At 52.8% G+C, this 13,254-nt stretch overlaps 5 protein-coding genes across 5 annotated transcripts; 3 read left to right on the top strand and 2 right to left on the bottom strand.

Moving 5' to 3' along the window:
• Nucleotides 1-100: 100 nt before the first annotated feature.
• Nucleotides 101-2,479, top strand: HD553DRAFT_334279 (uncharacterized protein). The gene is made up of 2 exons (XM_046182135.1): nt 101-695; nt 775-2,479. The coding sequence occupies exons 1-2, from the start codon at nt 228-230 to the stop codon at nt 2,335-2,337; spliced, it is 2,031 nt and encodes a 676-aa protein (XP_046038559.1). The 5' UTR covers nt 101-227; the 3' UTR covers nt 2,338-2,479.
• Nucleotides 2,480-5,834: 3,355 nt separating this feature from the next.
• HD553DRAFT_190169 (cytochrome C oxidase copper chaperone-domain-containing protein) lies at nt 5,835-6,460 on the bottom strand. The gene is made up of 3 exons (XM_046177009.1): nt 6,380-6,460; nt 6,185-6,291; nt 5,835-6,054 (listed from the first exon to the last, which is right to left on the bottom strand). Exons 2-3 carry the CDS (start codon nt 6,286-6,288, stop codon nt 5,916-5,918), a joined length of 243 nt encoding a protein of 80 aa, XP_046038558.1. The 5' UTR covers nt 6,289-6,291; nt 6,380-6,460; the 3' UTR covers nt 5,835-5,915.
• A 253-nt stretch (nt 6,461-6,713) lies between these two features.
• HD553DRAFT_307479 (Alpha/Beta hydrolase protein) lies at nt 6,714-8,414 on the top strand. Its single transcript, XM_046179431.1, has 7 exons — nt 6,714-6,888; nt 6,959-7,067; nt 7,134-7,415; nt 7,486-7,567; nt 7,642-7,813; nt 7,893-8,172; nt 8,253-8,414. Exons 1-7 carry the CDS (start codon nt 6,796-6,798, stop codon nt 8,333-8,335), a joined length of 1,101 nt encoding a protein of 366 aa, XP_046038557.1. The 5' UTR covers nt 6,714-6,795; the 3' UTR covers nt 8,336-8,414.
• Nucleotides 8,415-8,966: 552 nt separating this feature from the next.
• Nucleotides 8,967-10,878, bottom strand: HD553DRAFT_190067 (ribosomal protein S17e). The gene is made up of 5 exons (XM_046177008.1): nt 10,626-10,878; nt 9,658-9,740; nt 9,519-9,589; nt 9,284-9,441; nt 8,967-9,202 (listed from the first exon to the last, which is right to left on the bottom strand). Exons 1-5 carry the CDS (start codon nt 10,626-10,628, stop codon nt 9,092-9,094), a joined length of 426 nt encoding a protein of 141 aa, XP_046038556.1. The 5' UTR covers nt 10,629-10,878; the 3' UTR covers nt 8,967-9,091.
• A 747-nt stretch (nt 10,879-11,625) lies between these two features.
• HD553DRAFT_269418 (uncharacterized protein) lies at nt 11,626-13,012 on the top strand (the record flags this gene model as incomplete). The annotated part of the gene is made up of 4 exons (XM_046177617.1): nt 11,626-12,055; nt 12,193-12,362; nt 12,456-12,554; nt 12,644-13,012. 4 exons carry the CDS (start codon nt 11,626-11,628, stop codon nt 13,010-13,012), a joined length of 1,068 nt encoding a protein of 355 aa, XP_046038555.1.
• Between the last annotated feature and the right edge of the window lie 242 nt (nt 13,013-13,254).

Below are 13,254 nucleotides of genomic sequence, written 5' to 3'. Positions count from 1 at the left end.
GCAAAAGTCGAGGGTGACTGAGGGAATGTACTCGTAGGGGTGATCGTCGTCGCTGCTGCTGCTGCTTACGGGCAATCGAAGAGGATCGTCGTTTCACACAAGCAGAACATCGGCTAGCCTCCCAATCCTCCCGAGCTTCTTCAGGTCGGAGGCGATAGGATTCTTCGTCGCATCCAGCCGACACTGCGATGTGACTATCAAACCCTGGTTCGATCCGACCACCCAACATGGACTTGATCGACTCTACCACCATCACCTACGGGACACTCTTCTTGACGAGCACGGTGGCGTTCGGGCCTTCCCCTTCCGTCCTCGTCAACAGCTTGATCACCATCCCCATCTTGCTCTACCTCACACGTCTGGGACAAGAGAAGAGTGACTTTCTCATCGCCTATGCTATCGTCACGGTGGCCTCGTTCATCGCTTACTTGCCTACAACGCTACATATGCTACCTGCCGTCCAGTCGATCTTGCTACAACTCGTCTTTTCGCTCGTCTCGGCAGGATTCGTATGTCTACCACTTCTAGCGTACAGGTCGCTGCAGAATACACTCGTCATCAAGGAGTCGGAAGACGAAGAAACGAGAGAGGCGTCCATGCGGAATCGAAGCCGGTGGCTGGGAATCGCTGGTTTTCCGTTCTTGTGGATGACAGGGTGGCTCGTCTTTGAGCAGATCAACCCGTTCGGGAGACAGGTTAGTACTGTTGTTTTGCCTCAAGCTTGTTTGATATGCGATCACCGGGGTTCTGATACTAAGAAGCGATGATCGACAGGGCTCGCCTACCGGTTCGGCCTCGACCCTGCCTACCTTTCTCCATCCGATCCTACGCCACCTCGGTCAGCCAGGCCTGGATTTCCTCGCAGCCTCTTGGTCGGTCGCTATAGCTCGGATCTTTACCGTCATCTCCGACAACCCGAGCGTGGCTTCGCAGATGTACAATCAACAGAGACAGAGGACGGACGAACGAAGGCGGATCTCCCTCGGCAGAGGGATCCCTGGCCACAAGTCCGTCGACTTGATTGGATTTGAGGATGAAAGCAGAGCCGAGGGGAGCTTGGCTCCATCTCCGTTGGAAGGTTCGAGGGTAGATCAGCTAGCCGATCCGCAACCTAGATCCAGGAGTAGCTCGCACGGGTACGGAACCCTGACTGCCATGCTAGGCAGGAGGCTGTCACGAGCTGCCCAGCCTGCGTTTTTGGACCTTTTCGACAATGCCTACAGGGTATTTGTGGGGTTCACTCTGATTCTGACGGTCGTCCCGGGTTTATTCTTCCCTATGATGGCTCCCTTGTCGATGTCAGCACCAGTCTCGAAGATGACGCCCATCTCGGTCGGATGCGTCTTGCCCCAAGCGAAGACTCGGCACTTGGCCGATTTTATCAAGGAGACGGACCAATTGGCGCCGTCTGCCAAGGTCTTGCTTTGGCCTGAACAGGCCCTCCATCTCAGGACAGAGGAGGAACGTGTCCAGGTTTTGATTCAGGTACACGAGGTCGCGGCGAGACACGGCGTCTGGGTCGGGGTTGGGTTGGGAAGTCCGCCCAGATCGAACCCTGTCGCGGAGGACGACCTGGAACACCCAAAAAGGCGGAATGAGATCGTCCTCGTTGGTCCTCAAGGGGTCGTTGGGGAGTATGAGAAGAGGAGACTTGTGCCGATCGTCGAGTCTTATGGGTATATGCCAGGATCGGAAACGCCGCCTTCGTGGGAGATCGGACTGCCTCCCCCGAGAGGTATAGCGAAACCGGACTGGGCGGAGAAGGCGCCATATGTCAGGGATATACCTGTCATGCCCTTGATCTGCTTGGACTCGTTGCATCCATCAATTGCGAGTTCGCCAGTCAGGGCGTCCGGTGGCAAGGCAGACCACTCCACGGCAGAAAGCCCATCTTTGATCCTGTTGTCCACATCGCCGCCTGCCGCACAGAGCGGATCGGTCGCCTCTATCATCCTCGATCATGCCAAAGATCTCGCTATACAACACGGAGCGCAGGTCTTGGTCTGCGATGGATCTGGGTCGGAAGCCGTCTCCGGGCTGGTCGAGGTGGATGGGACGGTGAGGTATCGGCAGCGAGGGGAAGGGGGTTTCGTCGTCAAGAGCGGCGTACGATACAAGCAGGGGAGGAGGAACGGGTGGGAAGTGCTTGGGGGTCCTGGGGTTTGGGGTATCTTCACGATGGTGATAGTTCTGGGCGCCGGCATTGAGTTGGGCTCGCATAAGTTACGGAAAGCGGGGGCAACGGTGGGTTGGCCAAGCATCAAGGAAAGGTTGAAGAAGTTGTGGCGGAAGCAGCGCGACCGAGAAGAGACTGCCAGGCTCATTGATACAGAATAGGGTATACGGGGCATATTGCAGATGAGGCAACTTGTGCTAATTCATGATCGAGATGCGACTGATGTACGATATACCCGATGCTACTACGGCTTGATTGACAACCAGTTGCAATCAGGAAGAATCATATCAAGTAGACTTGCGTCTTCATGCCCAAGTGCAGCTGCTCAAGAAAGGTAGAACCGCGAGAAGCTAGAAGACTATCAACCTCTCGTGCCACCGTTAAACTCCAGGCTCTCGCTGCACCCCCCTTGGCACAGCTTCCTTTGTCCCGGTTGACCGGGAAGGTTGCCGCTGACGCTTCTCCGAGTCTGCGCTCTCTCCATATATAGGTCGCTCAACATTCGGCCATGGCTGACATTCGCAGTAGATCGCCTGACTATCTTCAGAGACCTGTCGGTTCCTGCCCTGAACTATGCGCGAACGCTCACAGGACGAAGATCGGATTTTTACAGGCGTTGAGGCAAATCTCGAAGCGAGTGTGTCGCAGTCCCTCTTGATCTTTTCCATACCCAGAGAAGGCGTTCCGTATTCGGGAGACGTTTTCCCTTTTGCGTTTTCCACGGCGATTCCCGCAACCTCGAGCGGGGGTATCTGCCACTGGGTGAATTTTCGATGAGGAATACTGCGTTGTCGCTGTCGCAAGTCCAAGAAACAAGACAGCTCCCTGAAGAGGCACTTATAAAAGTCAGATTACTAGGATGCCGGGCAACTTCCGACTTCCTTTTGAGCCAGATGCAAATATGATCGAGCAGGTGGACCTCAAACTCGTTCATCGTGAGACGCTTCCTGCCGATTGTATGGAATTGTTGCGGTTCTGGATCGCGTCAAATTCCCAACCCCTCTGTCAAGCTTGGGTGAGTAGTGACCATGTATCATTATTGCAGGAACAGCTCTGATCAGATATCCACTTGCCGTACGTTTCAGCTTTTCGCATATCTACGAACCCTGCGTGAGGTAAGCGCATGTAGCTGCGCGTGTCGTGCGCCAATCTTCATGTCAGCGACGTCAGGCACGTACTAACCTTTCGCCATCTTGGCAGGAAAGACAACTCCGCATCTCGATTGCCTACGGTTGTGACTATTGCAAATTACTGTCACGCAATGGAAACAGGAAGTCGGGCGCAATGACGCCGTCTCCATACGCGAGGCTTGTGAAACCTTGGTTTGATGAATCCACGAAGCCGACCGTCAACAGATGGGTTCACGAGACTGTCCAACTTGTGGTAGGCGACGTCAACATCACCGTAGCCAACCCCTTGTTGCAACGAAAGGTCAATCCCAAGAGTGGTGTTTGCACCATCTGGTTCATGATGGAGGTGATACAAGTCGCAAGAGTAGATCCAGTATAGAGAAATCTTGCGCATTTGTCTAATCAGAAGTTTGTAATCAGCGGTAAAAAGATTTTTTAAATCTCCAGGTCGTGCGCTCTATCTAGAATTGGATGCCTTTTCGCGCCGCAACTGGAGATGGATAAAGTGTCCCGCTGTCTACGTATGCGTGTTCTGTAGCGGATAGAACTGTGTAAAGAACTCTTTGGGGATGGAAACCGGTACACTGGTCTCTGTCCCAAAGAGGGATATTGTAACACAAGTATCTTGCGAGTGAATGGCTGTTTGTCAGCTGATACCTGATGCACCACATGACCCAAACCAGACTTTGGCTGGAATTAAGACTCTGTGTACGTCTAAGACATGCTGTGAGTAGACCATCGTTCGGCCGTTCCCGCAACTGTGGGGCCCTAGTTCATCGCCAAGCACTTCGCTCTGCTTTGACTATACAAGTTGTGTCATCATCGCACGCGATTGTACAGCCTCGAGGCAAGATGAATCTCATTTCCTTTCACATCGCGGAGATTATCTGACGTGCTTTCAGGCGGCCTCACCATCGTGAACACTCGTGGCGCAAGTCGCCTCATAATGAAAGGAATCATCGCGCATGCTTGAGATACAGCTGGTTCCCCGTGAGTATATATAGCGAACAAGGACGAAGAGCAGTCGTCATGTCAGATTACAGCTGCTGCGTGTCCCAATGAATGTGTGACAAGAAGTCACAATACGTTTTGCTCAATCATGTTGAAAAGCTGTGGAAAAAGCGGCTTCAGCCAGCAAAGCGATTTTGGTGCCCACGGATCGTCGGGTCAACTTCATTCGCCATCAGATTCCCTTTATATCTGGCCATCCGATCATGGTGATTCCCAGTTTTATCCCATGCAACCTGTTTTTCAGGGTTATCCGCCTTACGGATCGCCACAATAGATTTATCCAGAAGACGTCCAGAGCAGATACACAGACACTCCCGGATTTTGCCACTCAAGCTACCCAGACAGCTATGACCCGAACGTCAATCAACCACTGGCCATATCATATACTAGTGGTATCAGTCGTAATAGCGCCGGTAGCGCACCCGGATGGGAGTCAAGCGGATATTCTGGCAGCTTTTATCGAAGGGATGCACAGTCAAACCCCATCAGTGCTATCAACAGGCATCAGACTCGATCTGGAGCAGAAATCGACCGAATCGAATCGTTTGGTGACGAAAAGCAGCAGTTCGAGGGTCTGGTCGAGTTGGCCTTGCGCGAGTGGTGCGAACGCATCCTCGAGAGGTTTCGCATGGTAGATTTGTTCGTGGTGAGTGAACAGAGTCGAACGTGGAGTTCCTGCGCCAAAGACCCTGAGTTCTGACGAAGCCAAAGTATAGTTCTTTGACAAGCTGATCGCAGAGGTAACTCGAACTCTCAGGCTTCTGTCTACCGAGTTAAAGTGTCTACGCGCTGACCATCTATGCTTTGCCCCATCTAGGAGGAAGGATACTGGAGAATCAAGAACGACTCAAATCAAGACACCTTGACGTGTCGAGTCAATAAATATGACTACTCCGTGAAGATGAGCAAAGAGTGCTCGGATGGTATCCAGAAGATACATCAAAATGATGGCCCGCAATCGAAGTATACGTCGCGCGCATTTCGCGTGGAAATCGAGGGCGGATGGGTTGAAATCGCAAATCCCTACAAGAGGAAGACGAGAGAACCCAGGTATCAATCCAGAACTCGAGCTGCCATTGCGGTCCAAATCAAGGACCATTCCGGACGACACTCCCCGTGCCAGGTCTATCCTGTACCTGACGTTGACGCCCAAGAACCTTCAAAAGCGGACTCCGCATATGCCGGTCCCCTTATTGTTGACGGTTCCGGTGGAGCGCAATGCAATAGAATTGAGAGATGATACTGCCACCGTGCTGTTCCTCTGTTCGCCGATTCCTTGCTACTCGCTCGAAATCCGATCCGGTTATAAGGAACGGAACGAGTCCAGTATAGAACGCATGGATACTAGAGCACCCCAGCCTATTGTTCTCTCCAAATCGTCTGTATGTTGTTGTAATATATCCTCCGCGTCAGATCATGCTTGTAAGATACAATAGAGTGGTGGTAAACAGTGTCTAATCCGAGATCGCTTCAAGGATCGATTCATGCGATGAAGAGATTGTTCAGAGTGGTATATAATGCGAAGAAATGTTGGAGGGTTGGCGGGGAAAGAGAAAGCACACAAAGAGGCACAGGGTTCCAAATCTAGACACGAGTCGCTAGATCTTGAATCCGTACCCCTTCATGCACTCTCGATGCCGTTCGATAAACTCCCTACAGTCCACCTGAGCCGTCGTCGGGTCTGAACGGAGGAAACAGTCATCTCGGACCGATTTTGTCTCGGGGCATGCGCAGCATCTATGGTGCGATGGAGAGATAGAGTTCAGGAGCGAAAATCGATTCGTAAGCGATCGGCTTGTAATGAGGATCGTAGTTGGAAAGGTTGAAGGGTATATCCAGGTGGGACGGAATGAGATACGGTGCTTACGGCTTGATACCCTTCGGGTTCAGCGGGTTGACCAGCGGATTTGAAGCCTGAGATGCAGTCAGCTCCTTGTTGGCCTCGGTCGGTGGGGTGACGATGGTAGTCATTGTCTGGTTTGAGGATATACATGATAATGTACCGGCGGTTGATTAGTAATGGTCGATCGATGTCAGGTGGATGCTCGATCGCTCGACTCACGGATGCGTTCGGGGTCCTGTCAATTGAGCGATATTAGGGTCTCGATTCAGCGTGTGTTATGGAAGGCCTATTGTCGAGTTGCAGCGATGTGGCGGGTTCGAGGTCGTTTTACATCGTAACCTTTTGTAACGATGGCGACATCTTTCGACATTTCACGACTTTCGGATCAACCCGAAAGCACCCGAAGATGAAGACGAGGTAGAAGCGCAGATGGGTCGATCTCGGCTGCGCTACGGCTCCGAGAGGGAGGAGGGGGATGTAGATGACGTAAGAGACGTTTCCCGAGCTTGGCGTTCGTCAGGACCAGACCTCGACTTCTCAATCTACTGTTTCGACTCGTCAATTGCACCGTGTCAAAGCTTTACAGGAATTGATAGTTTAGTGATAGAAGATTTTGAACTGATAGAAGTCTAGTAATGGCTCCTTTCAAGGTCAATCTGGCGAGCGGTCTCGCCGTGGCTAGCTACATGATCTATCGATACCCCAAAACCACCTTACCGGTACTCAAGGTGAGTCGCGTCGTCCCCGAACAATGTAGCTAAGCATAGGCCCGTCGTCTGAATTTCTACCTTGTCGTAGTACCTGGCTTACATCGGATCCACCGTCGTCGGTCTGACCGCGGCCGGGCTATGGTATTATCAACAAAGCATGCTCTACCCCGCTTCCTTCCCCGAAGGCTCGAGACGAGGTGAGCCTCCTTCACCTGTTTCTTTGACATCACATCATCTAACCTACAAGACTCTTCAATTTTGAGATGTTCCAAACCCTTACGAGGTCTTTGGGATGCCGTACACCGAAGTAACCCTCACGACCCCAGACAAGGTCTCTCTAGCTGCCTACCTCATCCCTGCTCGTCCGCCATTCGAAGCCAAGAGCCTGCTTGCTCTTCGCAGCGCTGCAAAGGCGAAGCTCGGCGTCAGAGGAAACAACGAGAAGGAGGTCATCGATCCGGCTGTTGCGGAGGGCAAGCTGGGTAAGGATGGGGAGGACTATGCGAAGAGTCGACCGACGGTTATCATGTACCACGCGAATGCAGGTGAGTCGGTCAAGCTGGGCCTGTCATCTGACGGAAGGTCTTATGCTGAACGTATTTCGGTATGATGTAGGTAACATGGGACACAGGTTACCGCTAGCACGAGTCTTTTGGGAATCGATCGGGTGCAACGTCTTTATGCTGTCCTATCGAGGGCAAGTGGAATTTCTCCTCTTCACCTTTCACAGCCGTATCCTACCAGGCTGATATCAGTGTCATGAAATCGTAGATACGGCAAGTCGGAAGGAACACCATCGGAAAAGGGCCTCCGCATCGATGCTCAGACGGCTCTGGATTATGTTCGACAACATCCCTTGTTGAGCAAGACCAAGGTCATCGTCTACGGGCAGAGTATCGGAGGTTGTGTTTCTGTCGACGTGGCCAGTCGGAACGGCGACAAGGTGAGCCTCATAGCCCTGCTCTCTTGCTTCTGTTCAGTGACATTGGGTTGATGGAACTGACCTGCTATTTACTTGGCAGGTCGATGCGGTCATCATAGAAAACGCACCCTTCTCCCTGAAATCCCTGATCCCCTTCGTGATGCCCCTCGCCGGCCCGTTCCTCCACATCCCCTTCCTTTTATCCGAGAAGTGGGACGCTCAACTTTCCGTCCCTTCGATCCCGCCGCAAACGCCGTTCTTGGCCCTTGTAGGAGGGAAAGACGAGATCGTGCATTCGACGCAGATGCCGATGTACAAGAAGTTGAGGGAGAAAGCCGGGGGAAAGATCACTTGGAAGCTGTTTCCCAACGGACAACATAGTGAGTCGGAGTCTCTCGCGCTTTTCTAATTCGCGAAGCACCATTGATCCGTCTTTGCAAACCCTGATATCGTCTGGTAGACGATACGTATGCCCAACCCGGATACTGGCAAGCCGTCAAAGACTTCATCGAGGAGGAAGTAACTAAGGGCGAGAAGAAATAACGATACATCTTAAAGACATACATGCCCTTGTATCGATCGCGTTTAGGTGGATAAGTTATAATAAGAATAATTTACCTGACGGTGGAGTCAGGCCTCAGCTGTCTTTACAGCTCCAACTTGTCTAAGGCTTTGCACTTCAACGCTTGAAAGGCTCGACCATTGCAAGCCGCATATCAGTTGCGGGTGGAGATTTGAAACGTCCGGGAATTCATCTTTGACTGTAATTTGACACGGTCCGATCCGAGTGGAAGCGCTGGGGCTGCCATCCGCACGGAGAAGAAAGACTGACAGAGATACAGGGACAGAGAACGCGCAGTGCAGCCAAGTGTCTCCTCCAGGCCATTGTAATCGCTCGCATGTTCCGACTGGGAGGAAGGGGATGACCAGAATGTTACGCTGTGACGGCATTGTACGGGCTCGTGTCTACGCTTGAACCTCTCAAGTGGCAAATGCCAATGACGAGGGCGGGGAACACCTTCGGCGGCTGAAACGTAACGCAAGAGCATGATCGACCCTCATCATCTAACAATCACACTCTCATCTCACTCTTGAGTGATCGAGAATTTTGTATCGCTCGCGCGTATTCCATCATCAGATCGCATGTCTCCGTCTACATGTCTTTCATAAACGTATACACTCGATCCAACGCCCAAAACCACCTCCCAACGACCATCAGCACGTCCCATCCAGCCATCGTATGCATGGACGACCCGCACCGACTCGACTCGAATTCCTTTATCGAATGAGTTTGATCGCTTAGTTGGCGGCACCGGGAACGTATCGCTTCCCTCGGGTGGGCTCGGGGCCGGTGACGGCGACGACGTTGGTGTTGATGGCACCGTCGAATCCGAGAGATCGGAGGAGGTCCTGCATGGATGAACAAGTTATACATCAGCTAACCGCGTTCCTAGCCGAGATGACGATAACCCCATCAAGCCGGCAACTCACCTTGGTGTCGGCGTCGATGTCCAAACCAGTCTCTCCAACCTCCAAAGCCGAGACGTCGGGAACGTACTGGTCCTTCCTCTCTCGCTCCTCCTCTTGCAATCGGAAAGAGATACCTCGGACGGGTCCCTTCTGGATTCGCTTCATCAAGTGGGTGGTGACTGTAGTATTCAAGCAAAAACGTTTGGAGTGAGCGGTCGAGTGCGTGTAACAGGGAGGTTTGCGAGGGTGAACGTACAACCGGAGATCTTGTTCCTCAGCCTCTTGGAGGGGACCATGGCGACCTCATCGAGGATTCGCTTGTTAGTGCTATATGCGCGGTGAAACTGTCAATCTACTACTGACTCCGCTGACGAGTCGAGTTGCATCGGACTCACTGGAAGTCCAAAGTCAACCTGGGGTAGTACTTCTCAATCAAAGCCCTGGAAGCCTTCTTGACGGTCTTAGTCCTGACACGACCCTGATTGAGACGAGCGGAGAGGCGAGATGATCAGTTGCAATTCAGCGGAACAAGGCCGAGGAGGAAGGGCGAAGCGATGAGAAGGGGGAGATTCGTCGACGAAGGACAGGACCAAGGGAGTCGAGAGAGGAGATGTGTGCGTGCATGCGCAAAGATGGGTGTCGGGCGTTTCGAGATCGGATGGTCCAGGTTCAGAGGTTCGTAGGTACGTGATTCGAAGAGGTTCGTGCAGTTGATGGATGAACGAGTTGACCGGGGGTCAGCCAGCTACCAAGCTGGTCAGGAATATGAGACCTATTGAGCTTCGTGCCGAGTGCGTAGGTTATGGCCAAGGCGTGCCATGTGTCGGTGTTCCAAGTTTGAGATCCCGCAAACCTTGCCGTTTGCCTATCGAAATGTATTGGCGCCGGAAACGAGACCAACGGTTCGCTTGTAGAATCGGTCTGGTCTATGGCCATCAAACGTTGTTGAAATGTCGAAATGTTGAACAGCTATCATAGTTCTGCTGAGCTGCCTGGCTGAATTGTATGCTTGATCATGTCGACTACGGCTTGCAACTTGATCGGCAGTTGCTTTCAAGCTATGTTGAATGTCGTGTGATTTCCGGCAGAATTAATCTCTGATATGTTTGTGCTGATAGTCCTTGCTTTCAGATGCTATCTCTGTCGTCCAAGTTGATCCTCTCCGAACCTCTTGCTGAACCATGCCGAACTGAACCATCTCGACCGACCGAATCCCCCGTCCCGCAACCCAATTCGCACACATCCCACTGCAACCTCGACTCCTCTCGTCATCTCCCATCCGACCGATCTCCATCTCCCCCCTCTTCTGCTATCCGGCCCTCCAGTCCTTCCTCCCGCGATCCTGCCGTCCGGATCGGCTCACCATTTTGCAAAGATGTCTATCTCTTTCTTTTTCTTGAGGGTTGGGTTGGGGGGTGGGTGACGAGTGAACAACAACAACGGGGAGGTCGAGATGTCTGGGCGAAGCGATGCAAATTCGAGTCGAGCAGGTGCTGTTCAGGTCACTCCTGGCTGTGAGGCTCGGACTGAACCCTGGCTGGCGGCTACCTGCTGCTGCTGCTGGCTGGGCTGGGCTGAGAGGGCGTGAGACGAGCGGAGACCGAGGGCTGTGGGCGAGGCTGCAGGCAAGGGGCTCTTGCGCGCCGATGGAAGGTTCAAAACCGGTCTGGCCCCCAAGTAGAAGCGCAACAGATAACCCCTCAAGCGCGTCACTTTCTTCCGCGAGGGGAGGAGAGAGGGTGGAGGTGGGGCGCGTCGGCGGTATCCCCGACGATGGCACGGGATTGCAGCACGCAAACGATGACAGGACGAGTCCTCTCGAACCTGCCTTGGAGCAAGATAGAAGATCTAGGGACGACTGTCAAGTTTCACCTTGCAATTGCAAATTCGTGCAATCTCGCCATCGCTTCCGGCTTCGAGATTCTCCTACATGAGACAAACTTGGACATGAGATGCATCGATACATCATGCGAACGAAACGCCGGCCCAACCTATGATTACAGAATGGCCCAGATGTATGAGTACCGTGATATTGGTAGCGTCGACGTCCCAGCATTCCAATCCAATCTGCATGTCGACATCCTGGCACACCAAACCCAACCTGACGACTTTGCTTCCGTGATCCCGGGGGCTTTGTTTACTTTGTGGCATTTTCAGCAATCAATCGTATCGTTATTCCACGTCACAGCTGTAACAGACTATGACTGGCGTCAAGCGTTATCAGCCATCGAGTAACTTGTCACTTTCTGAAACTTGTGGATCTGAACCGAAATACTGCCTTTTGGCGTCTTCACTTGATCTACCGACATGACTAGCTAGTTCCATTCTAGTGTAACACAAACCTAGACGTCAGCTGAAACATAATGCAATCCACCACCTCGCTTTTCCGGACGTCACTCCGACGGACAGCTCTCCCGCTCGTCCGAGCTCGACCTTATTCGGTCGGGACCGGATCGACCGACGCTCAAGCTCAAGCTTCTTCTTCGGGTTCGCCTTCCCCTGAAGCCTCATCTTCGGCTCAGCAAGCTACCGGCGACGCTTCTGCCTCGTCTTCCTCCACCTCTTCTTCCGGTCCCAAATCCGAGCCTTCTACCAGCTCAACAACTTCAACCTCAACCTCAACCCAAACCCGAACCAGATCTCAGAACCGCACGCCAAAGATCCCCTCGACCTCGTCTACCGCAGAATACGTCAGGGAGAACGGGATCCCAGGATTCTTGCCCCGTGAGAGTTTCGAAAATGTAGAGAAGTGGGTGGGGGGACATTGGGAGAGGTTGGAGGCGGAGATGCAATGTGAGTCTTCAAGGTGGTAGCCAATGGCGAGGGATCGGACTGACGGGCCTGATCGCACTTTCCGCTGTGGTTGCTGTTGCCCTTATCAACAACCCCATGACAACCACGACAACGATATCGTGAAATCAACTCGACAGCCAACGAGACCTTGCGTAATCTCCTGGCCAGTAAATCGAGTCGAGGATCCCGGTCGTCCACGGTGGACATTGTCACCCTGTTGAGCGAGACGGCAAGGGATCCGTCGTGTTCGGTCGCGTTCAACAGCGCGAGCTTGATTCTGAACACTAGTTTCTTCTTGGAAAAGCTGGTAGGTACCCGTTACATGCGATTTGGAATTGGGTCGCATCGAGACTGATCTGACTTGAATCGACACGATCAGACGAGGACTGGGGATGTTCAGAGGGTTGCGCAGGGGAGTAACATTCCGGCTCAGATGGAGCATTTGGAGGACCAGCTCGTCGGTCGAGCAAGAGGTATGGTCGGGGGTGGTTTCCTCTGGGTGAGTCTCACTGCGAGGCGTTACTTCGCCAGAACCATCTTCGTCAAAATCGATGGACGGCTCGTTGACCTTGGAACGATGCGCTACAGCTTGTGAAGATGAAGTCCGCATCAGGCAGCAAGAGCTTCCGATACCAGATCATGCCCACTCACGCTGCGGGAACCTTGCTGGTCCGAAATCGAATGATGCTCGGTCGAAACGCCCAGACCGATCTCTTCCGCTCGGCCGGTGCTTCGGATGAGTCACCTGACAACCACATCTCTGGGTATTCGGAACCCGCCTCGTCGGGTGTCACCAGCAACATCGACCTGGCCCACCTCACCGTCACGCCGTTGGCCTGTGTCAGCTTGTTCGAGCACGTCTACCTGCCCAAGTATGGTGTCAACGGAAAGGAGGATTACGTGAGGGATTGGATCAGGCATTTGGACTGGAGGTCAATCGAGAAGAACTCGAACTAGACTGCCACATAGTCTAAGGACAAGGAGATGATGGTTTTCGTGCATATATCCCAATTCATACCGACAAGTATCTTATCATAGCTACTTCGGAGGGCTGTCGAGCGTTGGCGCTGAAATGAATAGAGCAAACGTCCAGCGTAAACAGCCGCAATGAGTATGCCACTCGAGGTTTTTGTCCTGTGACTTGCGCCTCACTTCGTATTTGAAGTATCACGGGTGCCGAATCTCGGGACGAGTATTGG

The sequence above is a fragment of the Filobasidium floriforme genome, assembly GCF_021052385.1.
Source record: "Filobasidium floriforme strain CBS 6241 chromosome Unknown HD553scaffold_5, whole genome shotgun sequence".
Lineage (NCBI taxonomy): Eukaryota > Fungi > Basidiomycota > Tremellomycetes > Filobasidiales > Filobasidiaceae > Filobasidium > Filobasidium floriforme.
This window is presented reverse-complemented; position numbering and strand designations above follow the sequence as displayed.